This window comes from Populus euphratica, unplaced genomic scaffold, assembly GCF_000495115.2.
Source record: "Populus euphratica unplaced genomic scaffold, PopEup_1.0 scaffold316.1, whole genome shotgun sequence".
Taxonomy (NCBI): Eukaryota; Viridiplantae; Streptophyta; class Magnoliopsida; order Malpighiales; family Salicaceae; genus Populus; species Populus euphratica.
The window spans coordinates 3,000-28,869 of NW_011500204.1; the positions used below are offsets into that span (position 1 = coordinate 3,000).

At 34.4% G+C, this 25,870-nt stretch overlaps 2 protein-coding genes across 5 annotated transcripts in view; one reads left to right on the top strand and one right to left on the bottom strand.

Moving 5' to 3' along the window:
• Window positions 1–18,420, top strand: part of LOC105111969 (chromosome-associated kinesin KIF4A-like) — a 19,931-nt gene extending 1,511 nt beyond the window's left edge. Inside the window, exons 2-28 of one of the 4 annotated variants that reach the window (XR_839683.1) lie at window positions 5,293–5,294; window positions 5,529–6,046; window positions 6,384–6,530; window positions 6,663–6,812; window positions 7,221–7,474; window positions 8,002–8,189; window positions 8,365–8,489; window positions 11,085–11,121; window positions 11,272–11,363; window positions 11,484–11,594; window positions 11,709–11,822; window positions 12,003–12,099; window positions 12,257–12,369; window positions 13,437–13,535; window positions 13,614–13,727; window positions 13,817–13,933; window positions 14,030–14,110; window positions 14,314–14,385; window positions 14,627–14,720; window positions 14,792–14,823; window positions 15,221–15,318; window positions 15,397–15,501; window positions 15,712–15,933; window positions 16,441–16,603; window positions 17,013–17,168; window positions 17,248–17,536; window positions 18,083–18,420. Coding sequence is in view for 2 of the 4 variants with exons in the window: in XM_011007496.1 (XP_011005798.1) it covers window positions 5,921–6,046; window positions 6,384–6,530; window positions 6,663–6,812; window positions 7,221–7,474; window positions 8,002–8,189; window positions 8,365–8,489; window positions 11,085–11,121; window positions 11,272–11,363; window positions 11,484–11,594; window positions 11,709–11,822; window positions 12,003–12,099; window positions 12,257–12,369; window positions 13,437–13,535; window positions 13,614–13,727; window positions 13,817–13,933; window positions 14,030–14,110; window positions 14,314–14,385; window positions 14,627–14,720; window positions 14,792–14,823; window positions 15,221–15,318; window positions 15,397–15,501; window positions 15,712–15,933; window positions 16,441–16,603; window positions 17,013–17,168; window positions 17,248–17,460 (3,120 nt within the window). In the remaining 2 variants the exon portion in view is untranslated. Of the gene's footprint in view, window positions 1–5,292; window positions 5,295–5,528; window positions 6,047–6,383; window positions 6,531–6,662; window positions 6,813–7,220; window positions 7,475–8,001; window positions 8,190–8,364; window positions 8,490–11,084; window positions 11,122–11,271; window positions 11,364–11,483; window positions 11,595–11,708; window positions 11,823–12,002; window positions 12,100–12,256; window positions 12,370–13,436; window positions 13,536–13,613; window positions 13,728–13,816; window positions 13,934–14,029; window positions 14,111–14,313; window positions 14,386–14,626; window positions 14,721–14,791; window positions 14,824–15,220; window positions 15,319–15,396; window positions 15,502–15,711; window positions 15,934–16,440; window positions 16,604–17,012; window positions 17,169–17,244; window positions 17,537–18,065 lie in introns of those variants that run through there. The other 3 variants (XM_011007496.1, XM_011007497.1, XR_839684.1) reach the window with 3 other exon arrangements.
• Window positions 18,421–19,422: 1,002 nt separating this feature from the next.
• LOC105111970 (probable inactive receptor kinase At5g67200) lies at window positions 19,423–23,803 on the bottom strand. Its single transcript, XM_011007499.1, has 2 exons — window positions 22,207–23,803; window positions 19,423–20,557 (listed from the first exon to the last, which is right to left on the bottom strand). The coding sequence occupies exons 1-2, from the start codon at window positions 23,678–23,680 to the stop codon at window positions 19,998–20,000; spliced, it is 2,034 nt and encodes a 677-aa protein (XP_011005801.1). The 5' UTR covers window positions 23,681–23,803; the 3' UTR covers window positions 19,423–19,997.
• Between the last annotated feature and the right edge of the window lie 2,067 nt (window positions 23,804–25,870).

Genomic DNA, 25,870 nt, shown 5'->3' on the forward strand with positions numbered 1-25,870 from the left:
ACAAGAAAGCTGAGACATTTTCCTACAACTTTTATGTTTCAAGTGGCTCCAATTTTGACGTTATCAATGACGTTTTGGGCATACAAGAGAAGATAAGGATTGTCACCAAGTCAAGAGTTGGTCACCCACTCATCAATTAGTCATCAAATCAATAGTTCCCAATTTTGGCCTATAAATGGAGGCATTTGCCATGTATTTAGGCATCTTGGTGTCCAGATCAAGATCATGCTCTTGCTTTCTCTCTTTGTATTTTTTGTAATGTTTATACTTTGCTTTCCTTAATATCAAGTTTATGCCTTTCAATTCCTTTCCTTTGCTTTGTTAACTCTTATCTTTTTATGTTCTTTTTATGTTTATTTATTTTTCTTTCTTTCATTATGTCTAGCTAAGTTTATTATGTCAAGGTGAAAAAGGTTACACTAATGGGGTAAGAATAAGTATAATGTAAACTTCATATGGACTTTAATATTTGATACTAACATGTTTTATATTTGGTATCTTGTTCACTCTTTAATACTTTGCTTGTTAAATGACTAATATTGATTTATGTTGTATAACACTTGGTACAACAAATGCTTGACACTTTCATAGCACATACTGTATGGTATAACCGCCACCTAAGCTATGAAAGGAACTTGATTTGTTGTTAACATAAGTTATAATCATGAATGCTTGATGAGATTTACAAGTACTAGCATTAATCGAATAAGATGACTAATGTAATCATGTTAACAATCTATAATCTGATTAGAACCTCATTTGTGTGTGGTTTCCAATTGAATAATAAGAGTTTATACTATACTTGTTTGACATACCATTAGTGGAACCTCTAACCTTGACATTTGTTATTATCATTGTTTAATACTTACGTTAATCTTTCCATCTCAAAGTTCTCATCAACTTCTTCTTTTTCTTCTTCTTCTTCTTCTATTATTATTATTATTATTATTACTACTACTACTACTACTACTATTATTACTACTACTACTACTATTACTACTACTACTACTATTATTGTAATTATTGTTATTGTTGTTATTACTATTATTATTGTTATTGTTGTTGTATTATTGTTATTTATAATTTGTACAATTAACCTCCCTATGGTTCGACCTCGGTCTTACCGGGTTATTTATTACTTCGACACTCCTGCGCTTGGGAAAAGACATCAATCTTTTAATCGTGTCAAGCAGCAATCTCCATCCCTCGAAATCATAGTATTGTTTAAGAAAAAAGCATGATTAATTACCGAGCAATACTATCTCGACCACTGTAAAACACACTCTTGAATTCCTAAAAAGCAGCATGTCCTCGTGCAGGGCATTACTACATACATGAAAGTATTAAGCAATTGGGATGTGTCTAGAAAATAAAAAGATTATTATCGATGATACTTGGAAATAACATTTTCCTTTGTCATTTACTAGTTTTATTTTTTTCCCTTAATATGCCGTGGGGTTTTTTAATTTTTTTAATTTTCAAAATCAACAACTTTAATCATAAGACCAAGATGACCATATAAAAAATAATAAAAAACCTTGAGCAAAATTCTTAACCATAAATCTAAATCTAGAAAAATTACAAAAAAGAGGACTAAATCTAGAAAAAAAGAAGAAATTAAATAAAATGAAGAGGGACAAAATTAAAAGAAAAAAGCAAACCAAGGAAATAAAAAAAAAAACAATAAAGAGAATGAGTACCATATTTGATATAAAAACAAAATAAAATCAAATGAAAATGGATGACAAAAAACAATCTAAAAAAAATCCAAAACAAAAAAAGAACAATCAAAAGAAAGAGGATCATAATTGATTTTTTTCTCCATTTTTTTTTTTATCAAAATGATACAACTTTTTAACTTTTTAGCTCGATAAAAAATCAAGTGATTAGTTAGGGGAAAATCATGTCAACACATATTTTTTTCTATTATTTTTTATCAAAATAATATCATTTTTACTTCCTGCACAATAAAAAACCTGATTGACCCTGGTAACCCCGATCACTCAACCTAACTCGTGACTGAGGTCATGACGGTGGTCGACTCTCTGGGTGGATTTTAAAAATATGATAAGAAAATAAGCATCAAATATAAAAATGAAAATACAATGAGTAATTAAACAAAGAGTAATTAAATTGCCAAACAAAATCAATAAATAAGAAAACTAAAAATAAAAGGAATTACAATAATAAAAATAAGGATTGAATTTAACAAAAAAAAATTAAAATCAAATGATTAGGGATTAAATCAAAAAATAAATTCCAATTAGAAAAATATTAAAAGAAAAATAAATAAAAATCAAAGAATGAGGATTAAATTTGATAAAAAATATAAAAAATCAAATGCTAATGAATGAAATTGAAAAATAAATAAATCAAATTCAATACAATTAAAAGATTGAAAACTACTTTGTAACTTTGCAAAGCCAACACATTTTTTGAGGTGAAGGAGAGAGAAAAAAGAAGAGAAAAAAAAATTTTTACCAAAGTTTTGCCATATCAGGAATGCTGACATGCACTGACCCACTAGGTGGAGGGTAGCACAACGCTTCAAATGCCGTTGTTGAATACCAGTAATGGCCACCAGGAGGCGCATCACAAGCTGCTCAAAAGGCACTAGCACCTTTCACTTGCTAGCGTGTGCTCTGCACGCACCAATATTTTTTTTAAATTATAAAAAAACTAAAACACCCCTGACCTATATGATAATTTCAAAAAAAATCAAGGTTAAAAAACTAAACATACCCTTGACCTTAGGCAAGAAAAAGTTGATTCCAAAAGTTATTCGATAATTAAATTGTATAAACATGTTACAAAGACTAAAGGACCTTGACCTTGCGTGATAATTGCAAAAATACCGTGGTTTGAAAAACTGAAAATACCCCTTGTCCTAAGAAAAAAAATTTGACATCAAGGACTATTTGATAATTACACTGTGAAAAAAATATGAAAATTCAAAATACCCATCAAATGTTAGCCTTTTCTTCTCTTTTATTTTTTTTTAAGGTCATATACGTGATCATACTATGTAAAAAAATGTAAATATATTATTTCATCCCAATGTGTATGTTTTAATATATTTTTAAAGATTAGATAAATTATTTTACTGTAAATTATAATAAATATATTAAAATAATATTTTTTATTATACAAATTCTTTTAATTCATCTTAAAGTTTTTAAATCCGAATATCACTTGAATTTTTTTAAAAGTCAAACAATGTTATTTTTTTGTTTGTTTTATTAACGAGCCATGTTGTTTTTGAATCTTTTAAGTTTGATAGGTAATTTTTAAATGAATTAATTTTAAATATAAAATTAATAAAAATTAAGTAAATAGATTTTAAGTTAATTCATTAAATTAAATTTAATAAAATTATCTCGTGACATGAATATTTTTTCTTATGTTTGAAAAAATGCAGGATAATAATCTAGTATAGACCATGGCTGCTGTTTCAATTTCAAAGGATCTCAAGTAGGAGAATTGAACGGCATCAATTATGTCGATGTTGCCTTCCAATTAAGGAAAGAATTCGGTGGACCTCTCAGTCCATCAAAATGGAAGTCAGTCAATCCACCATCATTAACAAAATCTGACCACCGAACTCTTTAGAAAGCACACCATTTGTCGTTTTGTGCCGATTAGCCTCCTCCCTTAAATCCTAATCATGATCGTTTTAGGACAAGATGAGGTTGATTTTGATGTTGTGGTGCAGACCAAACATAACAAACACTAACAAAACTAAGATCATAAGAACTAACCATGTAATTAAGTCAAGATGGGTACTGTTTGAAATCATATTTACGAGTGGGGGCCTTCTTATGGTTCCTTGGCTAGCATCCAAGCTAACGGTCGAATTAAAGTCCAAGAATTCAGAATTGGGTGAAGAAAAGGAAACTTCAAGGTTGAGATTTAAGCAATTTCTCTCCTAACATTTCTTATAGTCAAACAAGTTGCAAGTAATTGTTCTATCTGGAAGTTTGCTTAACTTATATTGTACCACATCAATCAACTTGATTTTGCATTTTAAAGGAGTTTTTTTAAAAAATTATTTTTAATTTTTTTCTTTACTTTAAATTAATTTTTTTTATATTTTTAAATTATTTTAATGTATTGATGTCAAAAATAATTTTTAAAAATAAAAAAACATTATTTTAATATATTTTTGAGCAAAAAATACTTTAAAAAACAATTGTTATCACACTTCTAAATACTCTCTAAAATTAATCAAGCAATATATAAATGATCACATAGAAATTGACATTACATTTCTTCTCATAAGTGTAACCTCATTTGAAAAGAATAAAATTTACAAGAAAAACATTCTTTCGGGTTTATATGATTTGATTAAATTATTTTTTTTAATCATGTGTTATGTGTTAGTATTGTTCTCTGTGATGGATGAATGGTGATTAAAAAGGTTTGTTCATTTTCTTTAATTTTTATGTTCAAGTATTGAGGTTATAATTTATTTATTTTTATTAAACTCATTTAAATATATATGAAAAATATTTTTTTATAAAAGAAACTAAAAAAAATCATGTGTTGGGATAATTAAGAGCATTTTTAATAACAAAAACCATTTAGAAAAACTAAATTATTGAAACAATTTTTTAAATAACATAAATATGATTTTTTTACATGCACTACAATTAAAAAAAAAATCTATTTTAACAATCTATTTTTATTTTAATATATTTAATATTAATATTTTTGATTGTTTTTATAAAAGCATTGAGAAAAGATGTAGAGATGGAAGAATTGATATTTAAATAATGTATTTTAATGCTTTTGAATATTAAAAAATAATTTTTCTTCATTAAAATTTTTTTAAAAATAATTTTTTTCTCGTAGCTTTCCATTTGGATCCCCCGGGAAGAAAGGAATAAACCAGCCAAGCTCAAAAAGTTACTTTTTAACTCTCATTTCCATTTGCCAGCCAAAACGAAGAAAAAAAAACAGCTGGCAGTGAGAAATGTAAGCAAATGTCACAAAAGTGGGATTAGTGGATCCAGCCAGCTATAAGGCTCGGTGAAGTTATTAGCACGTGACGGAGGCCCCAGAAAGCTGTTTGTTCCTTCGTCTTACGTTTTGGTTTTGATCCTGGCCGTTGCTTTCGGCTCTTCAAGCCTCCCTTTACTATATAAAAATATATACTTAAAGACTAGTGCAGGTCTCTTGCTTAGCGTGATGTTTAAGTGCTTTTTAAATGTATTTTTAATTTAATTTATATTTTTTAATATTTCTTGATAATTAAATAACAATAATTTTTTAAAAAAAAAATACCCTGCACAGCAGTCATACCAAAAACTCCTGTATTATTTTTAAATTATTAAGTTTATCTCCCGAGACTAAATCATTATCTATACGATTTAAAAATTATATTTTCCATATCTGTTTGAGGTATCCAGATAGATTTAATAAGAATTTTTATTAAAAGGGCAATTTGGGAATGAAAAAATAGAGAGCACAAAAAAAAAAAAAAAAGAAAAGAAAAGAAGGGCGGTCCTCTTCTTCGAGTACCAGTCTAGGATACAGACAGCCAGAGGGGGTGGGGTAACCTTGATTGGTCGAAGTAAGCTGTTGTAGTCGCTCTCTCGCTCCAACTCACTCCGACTCACTGCTCCTGCTTTTACCAGTAGTAATATAATAATTTGTCTGTCTGCGGCTCAGGAGCAGTGAGGAAAATGAAGCTGCAACAATTTGCTCACACAACAAGCAGAAGAGGGAAGAAAAATTGATGAATGTTATAAATTGAGTTTAACAGTGATTACCCCATCAGAACAAATATCCCAACCCCGCCTTCCTCTTGTCTTCGTTGCTGCTCTATCACTTTCCTCGCCCTAATTTCTCTCTAACTAATCTATCTTCCAAGGAAAGTATTTACCTCCTCGTTCCTCTCTCTTCTTCTTCTTAACTGCTTATGGAAATGACACCGTCATCGGAGATTTGTAGTGTTAAGGTTGCGCTTCATATACGACCCCTTATTGCCGACGAGCGTCTTCAAGGTTGTAAAGATTGTGTTTCTGTTGTTCCTCGACTACCTCAGGTGTCTATGTAGTTCTCTAGTTCCCCACTCTCTCTCTCTCTCTTGTTGTTGTATGAGCTGAATTAAGAATTTAATCTAGTCTTTGTTGAGTTTCTTGGCTTCTTTCTTGATTTTTGATGACCTGAATCTGCTTACTACTACTTACCTTATTACCGTACCTGTACTGCATGTCATTTTCTTTTTCTGTTTATTGTTTTTTTTTCCTTCTCTGGCTTTGTTGATAATTCGTTATATTGTTGGACGCGCATTATCTCTTTATCAATTGTTAGGAAGTTGGATTCTCGGATATTTTAAGAAACAAGGGGTAAGAATGCTGATGGTTTTGATGATGTCTTAGGTACAAATTGGGACACATTCATTTACATTTGATCATGTCTATGGAAATGGTGGCGCAGAGCCATCTGCCATGTTTGAACAATGTGTTGCTCCACTTGTTGATGGATTGTTCCAAGGATACAATGCCACGGTTCTTGCGTATGGTCAGGTAATGCCTACCCCGCCCTGAATATTACCTTCTATACAATGTCACGGCTCTTGCATATGATTTCTCACGAATGCTGGGTTTTCTAATTGGAGATTGATAATGATACACACACACACACACACGCTGCTGCAGACGGGATCGGGGAAGACATATACTATGGGAACTGGCTTCAAAGATGGTTGCCATACTGGACTGATTCCTCAAGTTATGGGTGCATTATTCAACAAGATTGAAACACTGAAGCATCAAACGGAATTCCAATTGCATGTGTCCTTCATAGAGGTAGGTATTTCATAGAGAAACTGTCAGTCTCAGATGATTAAGGACCTAAAGATATGCCCTGAGTCGTGCACCATAAATGGTGCTAACTATCTAGTTCAATGCATCATGTTTGGTATGTAAAAAGATATTAATCTTCAAAGCTTCCTCTGCAGAACTATGTAATTATATGAAAAGGGGAAAATCAAATTTTAAATTAAAATGATATTGAATAACATGTGGTAGGTTAAAATATCTTTTCTTGTGTTAATGCTATGGACACTGAGAAGAACTTTTGGACAGAAATCCAGTTTTATGTAGTGTATAAATTGGCAACTGATGGATAGGTTGCTATTCTTTTGTCATTAAATGTTCATTAATACATGATTTCCTCTATGTTGAGCATTTAATTATTGGGTTTCCAATTTGAAGATCTTAAGGGAAGAAGTGAGGGACTTGCTGGATTCTGCATCTGAGAGTAAATCAGTGGTTGCTAATGGACATGCTGGGAAAGTTGCAGTTCCTGGGAAGTCTCCAATACAAATTCGTGAAGCATCGAATGGAGTTATAACTCTAGCAGGATCAACTGAAGTAGCTGTCAGTACATTGCAAGAAATGGCAGCGTGCTTGGAGCAAGGATCATTATGTAGGGCAACAGGAAGTACAAATATGAATAACCAGTCCAGGTAAACTGTGAACATCAAAAGATCCATTCTGCCTAATTTGAGATTTCATTCTGACTAACTTTCCATGCCTTCCTATTGAAGCAATTAAAACTTTTGGTTGAGAAACACTCTTCAATTACTTTTGCTATTTGAAAGTTGATATTAACTATGAAACTTCATTGTACAATTGGGGGAAATCCTATCTATTTAATAGGTAACTAAATTTCTCAAGTATCCATAGTTGTATTTGACAGAAAATCAAGAAAGTATAGTAAGAAATAAAATATGGCAAACGATGGAAAATTCACTTAAGGAGTTTGGTAATCATATGGTAATCTTTGTGTGCTGAGTTCATAAAATAATTAGTATTTTTTTTGTCCATCCATGTTCCATTTTAGCTGCAAAAACGGGTTTCTCTCCTTTTTGCTAGAGATAGGTATATTGAAGTTATAAATGTAGATGCTATGAAGGCTTATTTCATCATTATAACTTGGCAATGTATTTTCATAGTCTAATGTCATGTCGTTCCCTTCTTCATGTCATAAAAGTCGCTCGCATGCCATATTCACGATCACATTAGAACAGATGCGCAAACTCCATTCAGTTTCTCCTGTTAATGACACTCCAGATGAGGATATGGGTGAAGAGTATTTCTGTGCAAAGCTCCATTTGGTAGATCTAGCTGGATCTGAACGAGCAAAAAGAACTGGTACTGACGGTCTTCGTTTGAAAGAAGGTAGGTAAATGAACTTTAGCTAACATACTCTAGCTTTTCCTCTCACTACTACTCTCTCTCTCTCTCTCTCTCTCTCACACACACACACACACACACACACCGCTGACCTCATCAAGTCTGGGATTGAGACTTGGTTGTTGTTGTGACAAAGTATCAATTATGTTCACACGAGCAGGTATTCACATTAATAAGGGGCTTCTTGCACTTGGTAATGTCATCAGTGCTTTGGGGGATGAAAAAAAACGAAAAGAAGGCATGCATGTTCCCTACCGAGACAGTAAACTGACCCGACTCTTACAGGTTAGATTAACCAAAAAAACTGTTTGTTCATGTTACTAATTTGTGTCGCTAATGTTGACATGATTCATGCAATTTCCTAATATCTATGCAGCCAATTGTTACGTGAATTTCCCATGTTACTGACATCTCATCAGCATATTTTACTATGTTATTACAAACTAAAAAGGTCAATGCAAATTAAATGAAACATTTGCCTTACAAAGCATAGGACTTGGTAATTCTCATTATGCATTTGTCTTCCAACAAGTTCCACTCGGATAGGTCACATTACAAAGCTGCTCTCAGTAACTTTTTTTTCTTTTTTTAAGGATGTTGAGTAATTCTTGAGTGGTCAAATGCAAAGTCTGATATTTATGGGAATCTCCACTTGGTATTTTAAGCTTCAGATGTCTCAATTGTTTTAAATAGTGAAAAACGTTTTTGCACATAGTATACATTAAAGCTACACATTAAGACTAAGAGTCCGTTTGGTAATGAGGTTGTGTCTGCGTTTTGTTTAAAATATAGATGTAACTTGTTTGGTTTTCATGGGTCCCACGATGTTTTTTGGACAAAACACAGGGAAAAGAAAAGCAGTTAGCATGCTACACTGTTCACTGAACAGTATAGCAAGCTCTACTGTTCCGGCTGGACCGAGTTCGGTTCAAAGCTTAATAAGCATTGAACTAGGTTCGACCCGGTAAAATAAAAATAAAAATTATATTTTATTTTCTAATTGTGTTTTATTTAAAAAACTAGTGTTTAATATTATTCAATGACATTACATAAATTACATAGAGATCGTTGGATGACGTAACATTCACAAAATTTGATCGCAATTTCAATTTTGTTCCTGATTATATTTTACCTGATGTTGCCTGTTTAAAAAACCCAAAAAACTATAGTCCTTGTCGAATGTATTTCATACGTGATGGAATTGTAGATAGTTTAATGGAACAATAAAAAATATTTTATATAAAGTATTATTTATTTCATGATATAATAACAATAGTTAAATCTACAATATTTAAATTAAAAATCATCAATATTAATATATTTTTTTTAAAAATTATTTTATAACCTCAATTTCAGAAACCAAACACATTAAACTACCTTTTGTTCAACCTTAATTTTAACCACAATTTTAACCAAACATACATAAATATCAAATTAACCTCAACTAAAAACATTTTTTATAAAATAACTATTTTCAAACCACAACAATAGCAGCTACCATAATACTATATGTGCTAATTAGTATTTGCAAAAATGCTAGTAAGATGCTTAAATTTAATACAAGTCTAGTTTCTGATGATTAAAATTTTGGGCTGAAGGCTTGAACATGGTATAGGAGAGGCCAATATTGTCTTGGTTTGTTATTGTTGTTTCTCCATGTGCTGTGCACCTCTGTTAGGCTACACTTACTATTTTTGTTTCAACTGTTAAGCATTATGCTGCAAACAACAAGGGATTGAGGATATTAACAAACCATGTAGTTTCATACGGTTGTTCATAGTGTAGAAAACTTTCCAACTACTAGTTAGTCATTTGGTAACTAGTGGGTTAATAATGGGTGTAGTTATGCATGTTAAAATTTAGTTGTTGGGGCTTTAGACATTAGGTATCAGTTCATTATGGTTCAGCATTTTTGGTTTGAAAATTTAATGGAACACAATATCAGAGTGGTGGATTTGTTGGCATCAGAAATGACAAACAAGATCTCTTCCAGGTCTTACAAGAGAAGTGTTAAAGAGTTTCCTTTTGCCAATTCAATTTCTCTTAGGGGGCGTTTGTTTGGCGGAAAGTGGTTTCCTGGAAACCTTTTTCCAAACTTTTCTGTATTTGCTTGTCATTAGGAAAGTTGGTCAACGGAAAATACTTTCCAGTCAAAGAAAAATCTGGCTTACTTTTCAAGAAAGTGTTTTCCTAAAAACTTTGGGCGGAAAACACTTTCCGAAAGTTGTGAAAAATTTAGAAATGTCATATTACTTGCTGATTATATCAAATTTGATCCTCAAAACTTTTGATTGCTATATATATTTTGTTTTGAATATTTGTTTTTCAATTTCATCCCTTAGAATTTAATTTTTATATTAAACTTTGGTCCTCATTTTTATAATTGTTATTTGTTTTTCCCTTATCATTTTTTAATTGAAATTTTTTATCTATCAAATTTGGTCTTCATTCTTTTTATTGTTACGTATTTTATTTAAAATAATTTATGAAATGGTTATTATTATTATTATTTTAATTTCTTTATCTTTCAATTTTTTTATTTGTTAAATTTGATCTTTATTATTTTGATTATTATTTATTTTATTTGAGATAAATTATTAAATTATATTTTTTTCTATTCCATTCATTCTCATTCAACCTTTTAATTTGTAAGATTTGTTCCTTATTATTTTAATAAACTTGAAAAAAATAAAACATTAATAATTTATTTTCCAACTCATTTTTCATGATATAACCAAACACTAAAAAATGTTTTCGAACTTATTTTCTATTACACTACCTAACATCGGAAAATAATTCATTTTCTCGGAATTCACTTAAAAATAAACTACTTTCTAGCAAATAAACAGGGCCTTAATATTTCTGATTATTCTTTGGCAGGATTCTCTTGGTGGAAACAGCAAAACTGTTATGATAGGTAATCAATAGTCATGCTTAATTTTTCTTTAAAAGTGCTTTTGGTGACAAGATGCAGATATTTTCAAGATATCTTGATTTATATTGCTATCTATAATGCAATTAGAAACTTATATTGTTCTTCAATTTCTGAAAGTTTTCTTTCTTCCAGCTTGCATCAGTCCTGCTGACATCAATGCTGAGGAGACTCTCAACACTCTCAAATACGCAAACCGTGCACGCAATATTCAAAATAAGCTAGTTGTAAGTTTCTTCTATCACTTAAATATTCGTGGCCTGCCATACATATCTTGTAGATTGTAAAACTGATCAGGTCTCAGCTGCCACCTATCGTGATGCAATGAATCTCCTTTTGTTATACAGGCTAATAGAGATTTAATATCCAATGAGATGCAACAGATGCGCCAACAGTTAAAGTACTTGCAGGCAGAACTTTGTGCTCGTGGGGTTAGAGCTGCTTCAGATGAAGTACAGGTATATGCAATCTTCTAAAACCATGATTCGATCAAGCTAGTTCATTTTGTTTTTAGGGAAATATATGCATTTAGTTGTGGTATGCTTAATGAGTTAAAACCTTTGCTTCAACAGGTTCTCAGGGAAAGGATTGCTTGGCTTGAGGCTACAAATGAGGACCTTTCTCGAAAACTTCATGAATACCGGAGCCGATGTGCTATTACAGAGAAGTGTGAAATTGATGCTTATGTATGTCAAAGGAAATTCTAATTTTTATCTATTCTCTTTTCTCTTTCTGGTTTTGTTTTCCCCAAAATAAAATTTTCTTATTGGTACCTTATGGTTTTATTTACATTTTTTTCACTAATGTAGTGACATCTAATTTTAATTATTAGATTCATAGTAATGCAATTTGGTTTTAAACCTCAGGAGGGGCATGCCACTTCTGCAAAAAGTGATGGACTTAAGAGGAACTTTCAGAGTATGGACTCATCTGATGAGTATTATATGGATGAAGGAATATCAGGTAAATTTCTTGTTTACTAATATTGTCCAGCCTGTTGTAGAAGAATAATTTAGGGAGCAGATCAAAGCAGCTGCCACACCTATTAGGGTGATATTATGCATGTCATGTGTTCCATTTGCCACTTCTCTTACATCTTGATTGCAACTGCATTCTGCAGGTGATAGCTCTGGGGAAATTGATGAAGCAGCAAAAGAATGGGAGCACACACTTGTACAAAGCACCATGGATAAAGAATTGAATGAGCTGAACAAACGTTTGGAGCAAAAAGAGGTTCTGTTTGTGGCCTTGTTCTATAAATCTCATACATTGATGATAATAAATGATTTTGTTAGTTTAACGATTGGAAAATAAGTACTTTAGATTGAAATTAATTTTTCATCCAAAAAAATAATAATAAAAACTTTCAATCCAGATAATATATATTCACACACACCCATGCATTTAAAATAAAGGTGCATGTCTTTCTATTTCCATTTTCCATTGCACATCATCCATTTTATTGTGGCTGGTTTAATCTTTTGTGGGACCTACAACCTTTGATGTTTGGAGATGTTAGAGTTTCTAAAGTCTGAGTGCTTACATTTCGTTTTTGTTTTCTTGGAGCATCTTTGTGTGTGTGTTGCCCTCTAGCGCCAATGCTCCTAATAAAACTCTTGGTGCCTCCTGAAACTATCCATGCTGTTTCTTCTATGAAAATATCGATTATTTGAAACATTCTACAAAATAGGAAGGTGATGCTTTCGGAACTTATTCTATTTTTTGTTGTTTGAAGAACTGGATATGCAGATTTTTGCTATGACTATTTAATAACCTTCTTTTGGGTGGACAGGAATGTAACATTGCAGGCTGGCATATTTTCTAAGTTAGTTGATTTTTAGTTTTAACTTATACAAGGAACCTATTTTTGCGTTGCTTCTTAGTCAAACTAACTTGATGCTGATGTATAAGCATGTTATCTTATAACAGCCATGCATGTCCAATTCTAGTAGCCATATGAAGTCATACTCCCACAAGTAACCTTAAATGTTGATTATCAATTAAACTCACAAAGAAAGTCTTTTGATATCTTCTTAGTCAAACTAACTTGATGCTGATGTATAAGCATGTTAGCTTATAATAGCCAAGCATGTCCAATTCTAGTTGCCATATGAAGTCATACTCCCACAAGTAACCTTAAATGTTGATTATCGATTAAACTTCATTCCCAACACCCCCCCCCCCAAAAAAAAAAAAGAAAAAAGAAATTCTTACTTTTAGTGATCAAAATCACAAAGAAAATCTTTTGATATCTGTCCACCATGTTGAGTTTGGCCTCAGTTTACTCTTTTTTTATGCAGTCTGAGATGAAACTTTTTGGAGGGGTTGACACTGAAGTTCTGAAGCAGCAGTTCAGGAAGAAAATTTTGGAACTCGAGGAAGAGAAAAGAACTGTTCAGGTAAATTGTACATGATTGAATATTTGCTGTTTACTTCAGCTTCAATGTTATGGCTTATGATAAGTAAAATGAACACAGCAAGAGAGGGATCATTTATTGGTTGAAATTGAGAACCTTGCTGCCAATTCTGATGGACAAGCACAGAAAACACAAGATATTCATTCTCAGAAATTAAAAGCACTTGAGGCACAGGTAACATTATGCTTCATCTGGTCATCATTCTGTTGGCATGACATGCTCTTTTGTGTGATTTTAAGCTATATTCCATCATACATATTCAGATTTTAGATCTTAAAAAGAAACAAGAAAGCCACTTCGAGCTTTTGAAGCAAAAACAAAGAAGTGATGAAGCAGCGAATAGGTTGCAAGCTGAAATACAATATATCAAGGCTCAAAAGGTTGGTTTCCACTCAGCTTTTGCAAATTTTTTGATTACCTTAATCATATCTTATGTTTTCGATATTTGTCCAACTTGTGCATTCTTCAATTTTTAGGTTCAGTTGCAACACAAGATAAAACAAGAAGCAGAACAATTTCGACAATGGAAGGCCAGTCAAGAGAAGGAATTGCTGCAGGTGATTCACTATCCAAAAGAAGAAAAAAAAAGAAACAACAATGTTGGGCTATGCTTTGTTGCAAGATCATTTTTTTAACCCATCACTTTGACGTTTTCAAACATGGTGTTGGCAAGTTCTGTCATGCTTTATTCTGTCATGCTTTATTCTTTTTTTATACATGTGAGCTTTCTGTGGTTTTGATTTTGGTTATGCTCAAGCAGCTAAGAAAGGAGGGCAGGAGAAATGAGCATGAGAGGCATAAGCTTGAAGCCCTGCATCAACGTCAGAAAATGGTAAGGATGTCTGGCAAGGCATAGTATAAGCATTAGTATCATGAATAACATCTTACCGTTGCTTCTGTTTTCCATATATTTTTTCATGTTTGTGCACTGCCTGTTTCTTATAGCAGTTCTATGGGCTGAACTAGGTCATGTGCTGGGGTGTGGCAACTAATACCGAGTATTGACTAGGCTTTGTAGTTGATTTGTTTTATTAATATTTAAGGAAGGTTGCATGGGTGTTCTCTTGTTTCAGGTTCTTCAAAGGAAGACAGAGGAGGCGGCAATGGCTAGCAAAAGGCTAAAGGAGTTGTTGGAAGCCCGCAAGTCTTCACCACGTGAGAGTTCAGGTAAATATTTCTTCTTTGAATTAGTTTCTTTAAAATTTATGATACACTGATTGTTTTATTGTCCCTTACAGCTAATTCCAATGGACATTTATCGCCTGGGCAGGTAATGATCTAGACTTCTCCAGTTGATTATAGTGTAATAAGTTGATAGAGTCAGCATCTTTTGTTCAAATCAGAGCAACCTCTGAATGGACTGGTTGGGTTCAGTTTAGGCTCTAAGTCATAATCAACATGTTCCTTCTCTGTGTTTGTTTTGGAAATATTATATGTTTAACATGATTAGGTTCATATGCTGGATGCCTTTGTCTGCCTTTTAAAAACATTATAAGAAGTGTGCTTATTTCAATTTCTTCCGGTGTCTTTTAAAACATTATGAGCTACCTCACAAGAACTATGAAGCAGTAAGATTGACCTATTGAAATGACCCATCAGTGAATTGGATCATATTTTAGCCTGCAAAATCATTATGAGAAATAAGTTAATTTGAGTTTGATTTTTAGGGCAATGAAAAATCCTTAAGAAGATGGCTTGATCACGAGCTTGAAGTAGTGGTGAAAGTGCATGAAGTTCGTCTTCAACAAGAGAAGCAAAAACAAGAGTATGTAGTCAATAAATCACCTTTCTTTGTTGCCATCTGTACATGCTTTCTATTTTATTAATTAGAACAACTCAACAGACATGCTGCACTAGCAGAGGAGTTAGCCTTGTTGAAACAAGTGAACCAGCTCTCTCCAAATGGAAGTAGTCCGCAAGAAGGAAAGAATGGACATAGACATGCTAGGTATATTTCTAATTAATTGCTCTCATTTGTAACCTGCAAATTATGATTGTTCAACCAGCTTCAAACCTGAATATGATTCATGAAACAATTGATGGATGTATTTGGGATTATGCATGAAGAAAATCACTTATGATGTAATAAGATGGAAATACAGGTATCCTTTTCTTTATTGGATTAATTTAGAGGTTTTTGTTTCTTTCACCCAACCAGATTGACATTGATGTCACCAAATGCAAGAATGGCTAGAATTGCTTTTTTGGAGAACATGCTGAGAGTATCTGCAAGTGCCCTAGCAACAATGGCTTCACAACTTTCGGAAGCAGGAGAAAGAGAGCGTACCTTTATTGGTCGTGGACATTGGAACCAAATACGTTCAATGGGAGAAGCTAAGAACCTGCTTCAGTATATGTTTACTGCAGCTGCAGATGATAGGTAATGCGGTGAAGACATGGACCTTTTCTTTTGGCAATCAGATTTTGTTGTGATATACCTTCCCAAAGAATTTCAGTTAGTTTTGATTCACTAACTTCTAATTTCAGTCAGTTTGATATACGGAAAATGTAAGGCTAATCTGTGCCCAGTTAAGTAAAAGATTATATAAGCTAAGTGATTAGAAGTAGAAAAGAGCCACTTTTAGATTCACTTTTACCTGGGCATTCTCCTTTACCAATTTACACTGACATAATTTTCCGTGAATCAAACAAACAGGAGAAGAAAAGAAGATGAAGGTTGATGGTGGTTTACATGGACAAGGATCAAATGTTTTACTAGGATTATTAATTATTTAGACTCTGTACTTCCAATTTAACTTACCCAAATTACCTTCTTCCCTCTGTAATTGGATTAACTGATGACAGTGTCAATTGTGCTTATTTATTTTGATAAAATTTGGTGGATGTCTGTTAGAACTGACTATTGTAGGCATCCATTTGTCAACAGATGCCGATTGTGGGAAAAGGATATGGAAATCAAGGAAATTAAAGATGAATTGAATGATCTTTTGATCTTACTAAGACAAAGTGAGATCCAGAGGAAGGAACTTCTGAAGGAGCAAAAGATGAGAGAACAAGCTGTTGCAATTGCCTTTGCCTCATCAGCTTCGGTGAGAATGCCTACTCAACATTTCATAGTTTTCATCATCATACGTGCTGCATTTGTTCTTCTAATTCTAAGTCATGAATTGTAATATCCTAGATTTTGGTCAACTTTAATCATAGAGATTTGTAAGAGATGAACCATTAACCCCTCAACATAGGCTGAAGAATTTGCCTGGCAACAACATTTTGTAAATACTTGTGTAACATTTTGCTTCAATTGTCCATTCATGTGATATCGTAAATGGGTTTCTATTACTTGTGATTCAACAATATTCTGGAATTTGTGATGAAAACACCATTTCTTTCCTGATTCCTGGCTTCTAACCCTAGCACCAATGAATGAGGACCCTAGTTCCTTTTTTATTTTTTGGGAGGAAGTGTAATTTTCTTACTCCTGTGAATCAAAATCAACAGGATAGCTCACACAGTTCTTCGAAGCATTATGCAGACGACATGAGTGGTCATTTGTCTCCAATGTTGCTTCCAGCGCCAAAGCAACTAAAATTTACACCTGGGATTGTTAATGGGCCTGCTAGAGAATCGGTGGCATTTCTAGACCAGATGGGAAAGGTAATTCCCCTGCTTCTAGCTGTATTTGAGAGTTTGGCTTCTTCTCTGATTAATAAAGGCAATTATGCTGCGAGTTCAGATAGTACCGGTTGGACATTTGTCAATGAAGAAATTGGCAGCTTTAGGGCAAACTGGAAAACTCTGGCGATGGAAGAGGAGTCATCATCAGTGGCTGCTTCAGTTCAAATGGAAGTGGCAGAAACCATGGAAGCTCTCAGAGTGGATCAAACACAGTGATGAAACAATCATGAGGTCAAGGCCTCGCTCACAGGCTCTGGTTGCTATGATATGACCACCACATGCTGTACATATATCTTGCTTGCTTATATGATCTGACTCATGGTTGAGTGAAACTCATGCGAGTAGAGGTAAGTCTTGCTCATGCTTTTCATATATTTTTACGATCATACCAAGTGCATTGAAAATTTTGTTAATTTTTAGTATTTGAACATGATGTTCTATACAGTGTGCAATCCCATGGTAGAGTTGCAGTGGGCAGATTATTCTTAATACCAAATTATCATAGAATCATTAAACTTTGGATTTAAACTTGCATAAAACTGTCATCTTTAAACTACCATGAGATCGGTGTGGACAACTTGAGATTCCAATAAATTGTGACAGCAGATCTGATGATGCCCTTTCTGCAGGAAAAGATTGTCCTAATTTTATCCTTTTACTCTGGTGATTTAAAGCATCAAGAGCCTTGAATATGGACTGTGGCCCTCTTTTCCTGAGTAACTTTCTGCATGCCCTGTGCTTAAACCGGCTCCACAGATCTGTTATTATGTTGTCATTCTGCCAATGAATCAAACCCTTGTCATCTTGAGTGACTGGTTTAGCTTTACTACCCTTTAAATTCTTGATTCTCCCAGCAAGAATGCATGACATCTATTTTCCTTGCAACAATACAGGCTGTTGTACATTGGCAAAGATGTTACTATAGAGAGAGAATGGGAAATTACTGATGCCGTCTTAAATCATGACATCTGCATCTTCTCATGCTGATGGGTTAACTGAAATTTTGGAAAATGGCTGAAGGTTTGAGCAACTGAGCATGTGTGCATGATAGAAGATTTTGATGCTGTGCTTCAGGATGTGGATTTTTCCTGTTAATCTATTGAGTTTATTGCTATTAAAAAAAATAATAAGAGGAAATGTTTCCTTTCATTGTAGGTTGTTTCCAGTTTGCCTGTACATGTTACGATTTAGTTAAAGAGATATAAATGAAGAGTAGTTTTTCCGTCTAGCAGCTAGCCCTGTTCCTTTGTTCACTCTGGAATCCTAGCGTGGCTTCAAGTCTTCGACACATTTTGTTAACTGCGATATAATTCTGGAGCCCAAAACAAAAGTGAAATGGAGGGTTATTGAATTAGAGGCGATTGCCGAAGGGCTGCCATGTAAACATAATGCATGGTCCCTGTATGTAACTAAAGTGACCGTCGTATTCTATTATTTCTCCGCACTCTATCAGTCCCACAGGCTTTCCATTGTCAGTTTTCGTGTATACTTCGCACGGGGAAATCAAATGGAACTGCCTTGAGTTGAATTATTCAAATCAGATCAGTGTTTTTCTTACAGCCTGGGCCCAGTGGGGTCTGGCTAGACAAAAACTGGAGATGCAGGCCATTGCCTCTGAAAACTGAAAGGGATCCATTTATGAAAAATATCACCGATCATGTACTCAAAAGTAGAGGATGCAGCCCGCAGGGCCATCTCACGAAGATGATACTATCAAAAGGAGCCACTTAACCATTGTAGGGTGAAAGCCAACTCGCTAAATGACAGCCTTTGCAGCGCTGCTATGGGTATGCTGTATGCATCTTTGTAGGGCATTGGATGCACTGGGGACAAGTTTCTCAACAACAAAATTATTAGATAAAACCGTTGTAGCTATCACAAACGCTGTTGATTACTTGGTTATGGTTTGTGGTTTAGGTAGGACCACTCCTTTACAGTAAAGATGCCAACTATGAGGTGGCATTATTGTGATGTTCGGATAGAAAAATGGAGGGTTGATTCATTAGAGGTCTGGTCGACCTTTATGGTATTCTCACCTCCGATAAGGTGTTGTGAGTGGATGTCACCTAGGATTCCCAAACGCATTGGTCTAGAGACTGATTCATCTTCAGTTAGCCCAGCTGCATAGTCGTTAACTGTTGAATCCTCCATGGCTGCTATCTTTATTGATGAGAAATAATTCAGGTATGATGGCTTGGTTGCTGGGAAAGCAGCTAGCCAGCTCCGTCTCCACCAACGTTATCTTCACCTCAGTTTCAACTTCTATATCATGAAAATCATGTTGCTCGTGGAATCTCCAATTCCCTATCTCTCCACTCATCAAATCCATGCCCGTGTATGTTTCTGTTCTTTGGCAATAGATGGTGCTTTCAATGTTGCTATTCATCGAGAGTGCTTTGGGCTCTCCTGCTTGAAAATATGTGGTCATTGATCTTAAAAAGGGACTTTGTATCGACTTGGTTCAACCCTTCGTTGGTAGATTTGGCAAGAAAAACAGGTACTGCGTTATCATGTAGTAAACCTCAAAAATCAAAATGATCATAAACACTCCATAAGGGGAAAAAAGAGGGGAAAAAAAAAAGCAGCATTTCTATATGCCACATCCGTGACATCGAGAACGGTGGTTTCAGCAACTTCTGCAGGGGAAGTCCGGAGAATGAAAATTTTCCCATTTCACGCATATAGCTTGCATTGATCATTCCATTCTATAATTCTTCAACGGGGTACATACCTTCCAAAAGGATAGTTCTGATCGCCCGAGTTCAATTCTCCTATGCTTTCTCAATTATGTGAAAACAAAGAAAGGAGCTATGAATATCCATCAGCTGCATTATCTTCTACCATGACATTGTCCTTTATCTCTTGTATCATCTTTAACACTTGCCACATTGCCGGCCTCTGTTCCGGTGAGGTCAAGCTACAGACACTAGCAACTTCAGTAAGCATTCCAAGCTGGTTGTCATCCCCACTACCGTCATCTCTCACTGTTCTGACCCAGTCCAACATATCAGCAGGCACGAGGTATGGATGTTGTGATGGATGTTTACCAGTCAAAAGCTCCAGTAATAGCACACCAAATGCATAGACATCAGATTTGGAAGTGGCTCGACGGCTAGCCTTGCGAGTCTCAGGTGCTTTACAAGCTGCAGAATCAGGATTTTCACTAGAAGAAGTGTCTGCAAGCATGGCAAGGCAGTAGTCTGTGATGCAGGCCTCAAAATCAGCTCCAAGTAGAACATTGGCGGATTTCAGGTTTCCATGGACAAGGTTTGACGTTTGATGGATGTAAGCAAGACCCTGAGCCACATCTTCTGCTATCTTCAAGCACGATGTCCAATGAAGTGGCTTTGCCCTTGTTGATCTTGAACCTGCACAAATTATTTTCTGTTATAAACAATGTATGAAAAAATTCTTTGATAGCAGTAACAAGGATTGAAAAAGGATACAAAATCTGTTCAAACATAAAAGAAATTGATGACATTTGATTGCAAGATGAGAATCACATTGACGAAAAGTGATCATGCCATGCATATCCATCACAGGCATCCAAAAAATAAATGATAGAATCCAGCCCTTTTTTATTTTTATTTTAAAAAAGGCCTTTCATAATCTCAGCTAAAGTTATGACAGCGCCACCATCACAAAATTGTTTTAATACAAGAGTTTTTCAAATACAATTTCTAGAAAACATGCAATTAGAATGGCAATGCAATACATGCAGTACTAACAACTGGGAAAACATAAGCATCCTATGCAATCTACAGATGAGGATCAATTAAGGCAGAACAATAACTTGTTCTTTTATGAAAGTTAAATTGTATTAAGAAAAGCATTAGCCACTATGCTTATGCTTATGCTTGGGAGTGCAGTAGCTTACGCTTTTGGGTGTGTTCATCAAATTGATGTTTTTAGAAGATGGCTAACACTGCCAAAAGAAGGTACCATTACACCCAGGCTATATATTCAACATTTCTATCTACGCTTAATTCATATGCTAAACAATTATGAGCCTGTCGAAAGATAAGCACCATTAATTCCTCCCAATCATTTGGTTAAACCATGAGATCAGTCAACAAATTCTGATTTTGTCACTAGAGTGTTGACCATGAAGAATGGCATCATGGTCTCAAAAGATGATAATCATGCGTCTTCCTAACATGATTTTCTTCGTACATTTACTATGAAGATCGTACGTGGATACCAAGAACAAAGACTAAGATTTAAACTTCAAAACACTAACAGCAGAGCTGCACGTTGATCAGTTGCGGAACCACCCATGCTTTGAGATTGTTTCATTACATCAACAGAGCTGTAAGGACAAAATCTTCTATTCACTTTGACTTGCTGTCTAGCCAACAACATGATTAAAGCCACTACATTTCTTTATAAATAACTGGTTCATTTTGAAAACAACACCGTGATTGTCGGCAGTGGAACATGAACATTAGAATCCAAATTCTAAAAAAGCTGCAACAGTTTAAGAGGTTATGAGCCATCCAATGCTAAATAGTACACACGTCCAGACATTACCAAACAGTGACATAACACATCAGGACACTACTCTAAGGTGGGTCCAACTGGATTATTTATTTCTCTTAGCTAGGTCCATTATAAATGAAATGAACTCTTGGTAGAACTTTCCTTTACATGTGTTCATTGTATTTAACTGAAATGCCAGAATTTTATCTCAGCAAAATCGTCATTGGTTTGCTCTCTCTACGTTATCATTCTAGTGTTCGCATCATATTCGAGACCTAGAGAAATATAATTTCTCATGAATGTACCGGTTTGGATATAGACTTGTTACTGAAGGCCTGCCTGTGACCTGAGAAGGATTTAGCATCGGTGCTAAAAGCTAGCCCGAAAATACCTTAAATGTTTAAATTAAGAAGAAAAACCATGTAGTGGAGATGTGGTCCTAGCTCAAAAGGTGACGAAGTCAGAAACAGAAACAAGAGAAATGTAGTTCTGCCAAGGCAAACATCAAGAAAGAAAGGGGACAAAAACAAAGTAATACCATGAATGAGATTGAAGAGGCTGCCATTGGGCTGATAATCGAAGATAACAAGCCTTTCTCCTTTAGCTTGAAAATAAGCAGCGATTGGCACCAAATTTGGGTGTCTAAGCGCACCGACAACATCCATGTGCCTCTCAAACACATCACTACTAGTAATTGCAGTCTTACTAGCATCAAGCCTTTTCACTGTAACAATCAATTGGTTATCAAGAACAGCTTTATAAGTAGTTCCAATTGTACCCCTCCCCAGCAACTCGGCAGATGCCCTCATTAACTGCTCTAATGTATAAACCTGTGTTTTCCCTCCACAAAACACTAAACTCCCACTCTTCTCCGCTTTCCTAACTTGTTGAACCAGCCCTTCTTTTGCCTTCGTATTTATAATCTCATGACCCTTTTCTCCAACTTGAATTTGCATTGCCGGATTGTTCGAAGGTGTTCTGACCGGAGAAGCCGTCCCGGTCACCACTTGTTCTTTCTCTTCTTCAGCATGTCTTTCTTGCTTCTGTTTCTTGACCAAAACTAAAACAAAGCACAGCAAAGACAGTACTAGAACCGAAACCCCAACAGTAAATCCCAAAACAACACCACTTCTACTAGGCTTCTGCTTAGGAGGAGGAGTTATAGATACTACAACCCCACCTCCAGCTTGAGCGCTTTGTCCAAACGGCACTCCTGCCGGCGAACTAGCAGTAGGAGAAGCCGAAGAATCAAAAAATGGAGACCGTGGCTTGCAAGCCTTATTAATAATCTCTCCACAAAGATAAGGATTTAAGGAGAAAGAGGAAGTGTCAAAGCGTGACAATGTAGGGGTCAAAGGAATGGGGCCGGTAAGGTTATTACCAGAAACATTAAAGAAAACAAGAAGTCGGAGGTCTAAAGAAGGGAGTGTCCCGTTAAACTGATTAAACTCGAGTTGGAGCGAGTTTAACCGGTCCAAAGAAGATAAATTTACGGGAAGCTGTCCAGTGAGATTGTTGTACGAAAGATCAAGGATTGTTAATCTATGGAGCAATAAAATGGAAGGAGGGAAAGAAGCAGAGAAGGAGTTATGGTTTAAGAACAGAGATTTTAGGTTAAAAAGTGGGGACAGGTCAGGGATGGGACCGGAGAGGGAGTTGTTTTGGAGAGAAAGGACACGAAGTTGGTCGAGCCGGGAAAGAGGGAAGGGAGGGAAAGTCCCACGCAGACCGAAACCTTGAAGGACAACACGGACAACACGGCCTTGAGCACATTTGATGCCTTGCCATTGACAGTAGTCAAAACGTTCGTTGAGGGTGTAGAAGAGTTTGTTGTCTAAGTCAGCTTTGGATTTGAAAGAGAGGATGGAAACTGCGTCTAGTGGGGGAAGGTAGGTTGTTTGCTCAAGCTGAGAGGTGGTGAGGGTGGTGAGGAGGAGGAGGAGGAGGTGGAGGAGATGGTTGCTTAGTGGCATTGTGAAGTGGGAAGTGGAGGATGTTTGTGGTTGCTTCATATGGCCGAGTGTTGGTGGGCAGCTGGCAGGGTTTTTAGCGAGTGGGATATTCAGAAAGTCACGTGGAGGTACAGAACTGAGAAAGAAATTGAGCGATTTTTTAGGGGGTATTGTCCAGTACGAGGGCTATTTATTACTGCGTTCGAAACATGCTTTTTAATATTTTTCCTAACTTTAAATTAATAATTTTTTAAATAATTTTAATACCCTAATATTAAATTAACATGATAAAGATTTTTTTATATAGCTGATTTGTTTCATTTAACATGTCATCCTTGCTGATCTCGCAAGTTTAATGTTATAAATCTTTATCTTAATTTTAATTTTTTATTATATTAATTTTGATAATAAACTTATTTTATTATTAAATATTTATTTATCCACGCAGCTAGTTGTGTAAACATCACAGTTTGTCATAAAAACAAATATTAAAATGATTATAAGCTCTAAAATGGAAACTTTTCTTTCTCATGCTCATGGAGCTCTAAAATGTTGACAGCTTCCTCACGGTTATACGAGTTTATTTGGTATTAAGGTAATAGTTATTTTTTATTTTTTAAATGTATTATAAAAATATAATTTTAAAAAATAAATTATCTTAAAACATGAAAACAAACAATTTTAAAAGTCGCGCATAGCTCCTATAGGTTGCAGCAAAGTCCATCTGGCAACACTGCAATGCAGTCTCTGATACTGATCTGTGAATTTGCAGACAGAATTATACCCAATGAAACGCACTCCGTGCACTCTGTATGGCTTCGATTTGTAAAAGCCAGTGTGGCACCCATTTGTCATGGCTCTGTCATGTGTGGGCCTATGGTTCCGTGCTCTTTCTGCTCAAAATTAGTGGCCGCGGTAAGTGGTGCGTTAAGTGGCTAGCATCCGTGAGCCCTCATGCTCGTGACCAGCAGAACTCCGGTGCATCGTCAGTGGTGGTCACATCATATGATATATTGTTTTTTATTATATCATAAAAATATATTCTTATATTAGTTTTCAAGTAAATTAAAACAAGTTTTATTTTTCTCCATGGACTTAAATGCACTCCCATATCACATATCAAGAGGTGTATTTAAAAAGTTCTCGTAAATGTCTAAGATTTAAACTTATTAAATCAAGAAAAGGAATATACTTTTTTCTTTTTTTAATTTCCAGACCAATCCTTGAAGTTATGGGAAACTGGTCCCCCTTAGTTTTGTGTAAAATATTTTTCTCATGTTTCCTTCTTGTTCCCAACAACTATTTTCTAGAAGATTTTTTTATTCATTTCCTGTAAAATATTTTTTATAAAAATTAACCTTAATATATTAAAGCTACTCTTCAACTTAATTCATTTATTAAAAAAAACCTTAACTCATAAAATTTCATAAAATCTTTTCTAAATAATAACTCGATAAATTATTAAATTATTTCAATCATCACCTTTTCTTTTATTATTAAACCGATCATTTTACTTTTACATCTCTTATCATTATTTATTATCATTTCAATACTATCATTATTTCATTATTATGATTATCTCATCACTATTTTTATTGTTATTATTATCATTTCATTACATCACTATAATAATTTCTATTATTATTAAAAAATATTTTATGAGAAAATATAAAAATATTTTTCAGGAAAAAATATAAAAAGAAAAGGAGGCGGTAACTTGATTGATAGCCTTCGGACAGGAACAGGAACAGCAACAAGCAGGCATGCTACGAGAGCAAATTATTGGCTTGGAAAGCTTCAAGTGTGCGCCAAGACAAATCTAATTTGGATTGAAATCAGAAGATTACATGGCAACGAAAGCACTGCTTAAGTTGACGGAGTAATGATGTGGGTTATGGGCTCCACTGTCCTTTTCGCTCAACATATTTTGGGCACGTCCAGATACATATATAATAATATATGATCATGATAATAGTTGGAAATTTAGTCTTTGAATAATTCTAACTATTTAAGCATTTTCTTTACTAAAATTAGATCTTCATCGTTGGAGTTATTATGTCAAAAATTATATCACAAAGTAATTTTTTCTCGACAAGTAATTACATGGAAAAACCTGTTGGACTGGTCAATAATTGAAGGGTGTGGACAGGGGTGGAGACGATAATAGTTTACAAGGAAGGCTAAAATTAATATAATAAGTTATGTTATTAAATAATCTATTTAATTAAAATAAAAAAATATTATATATTA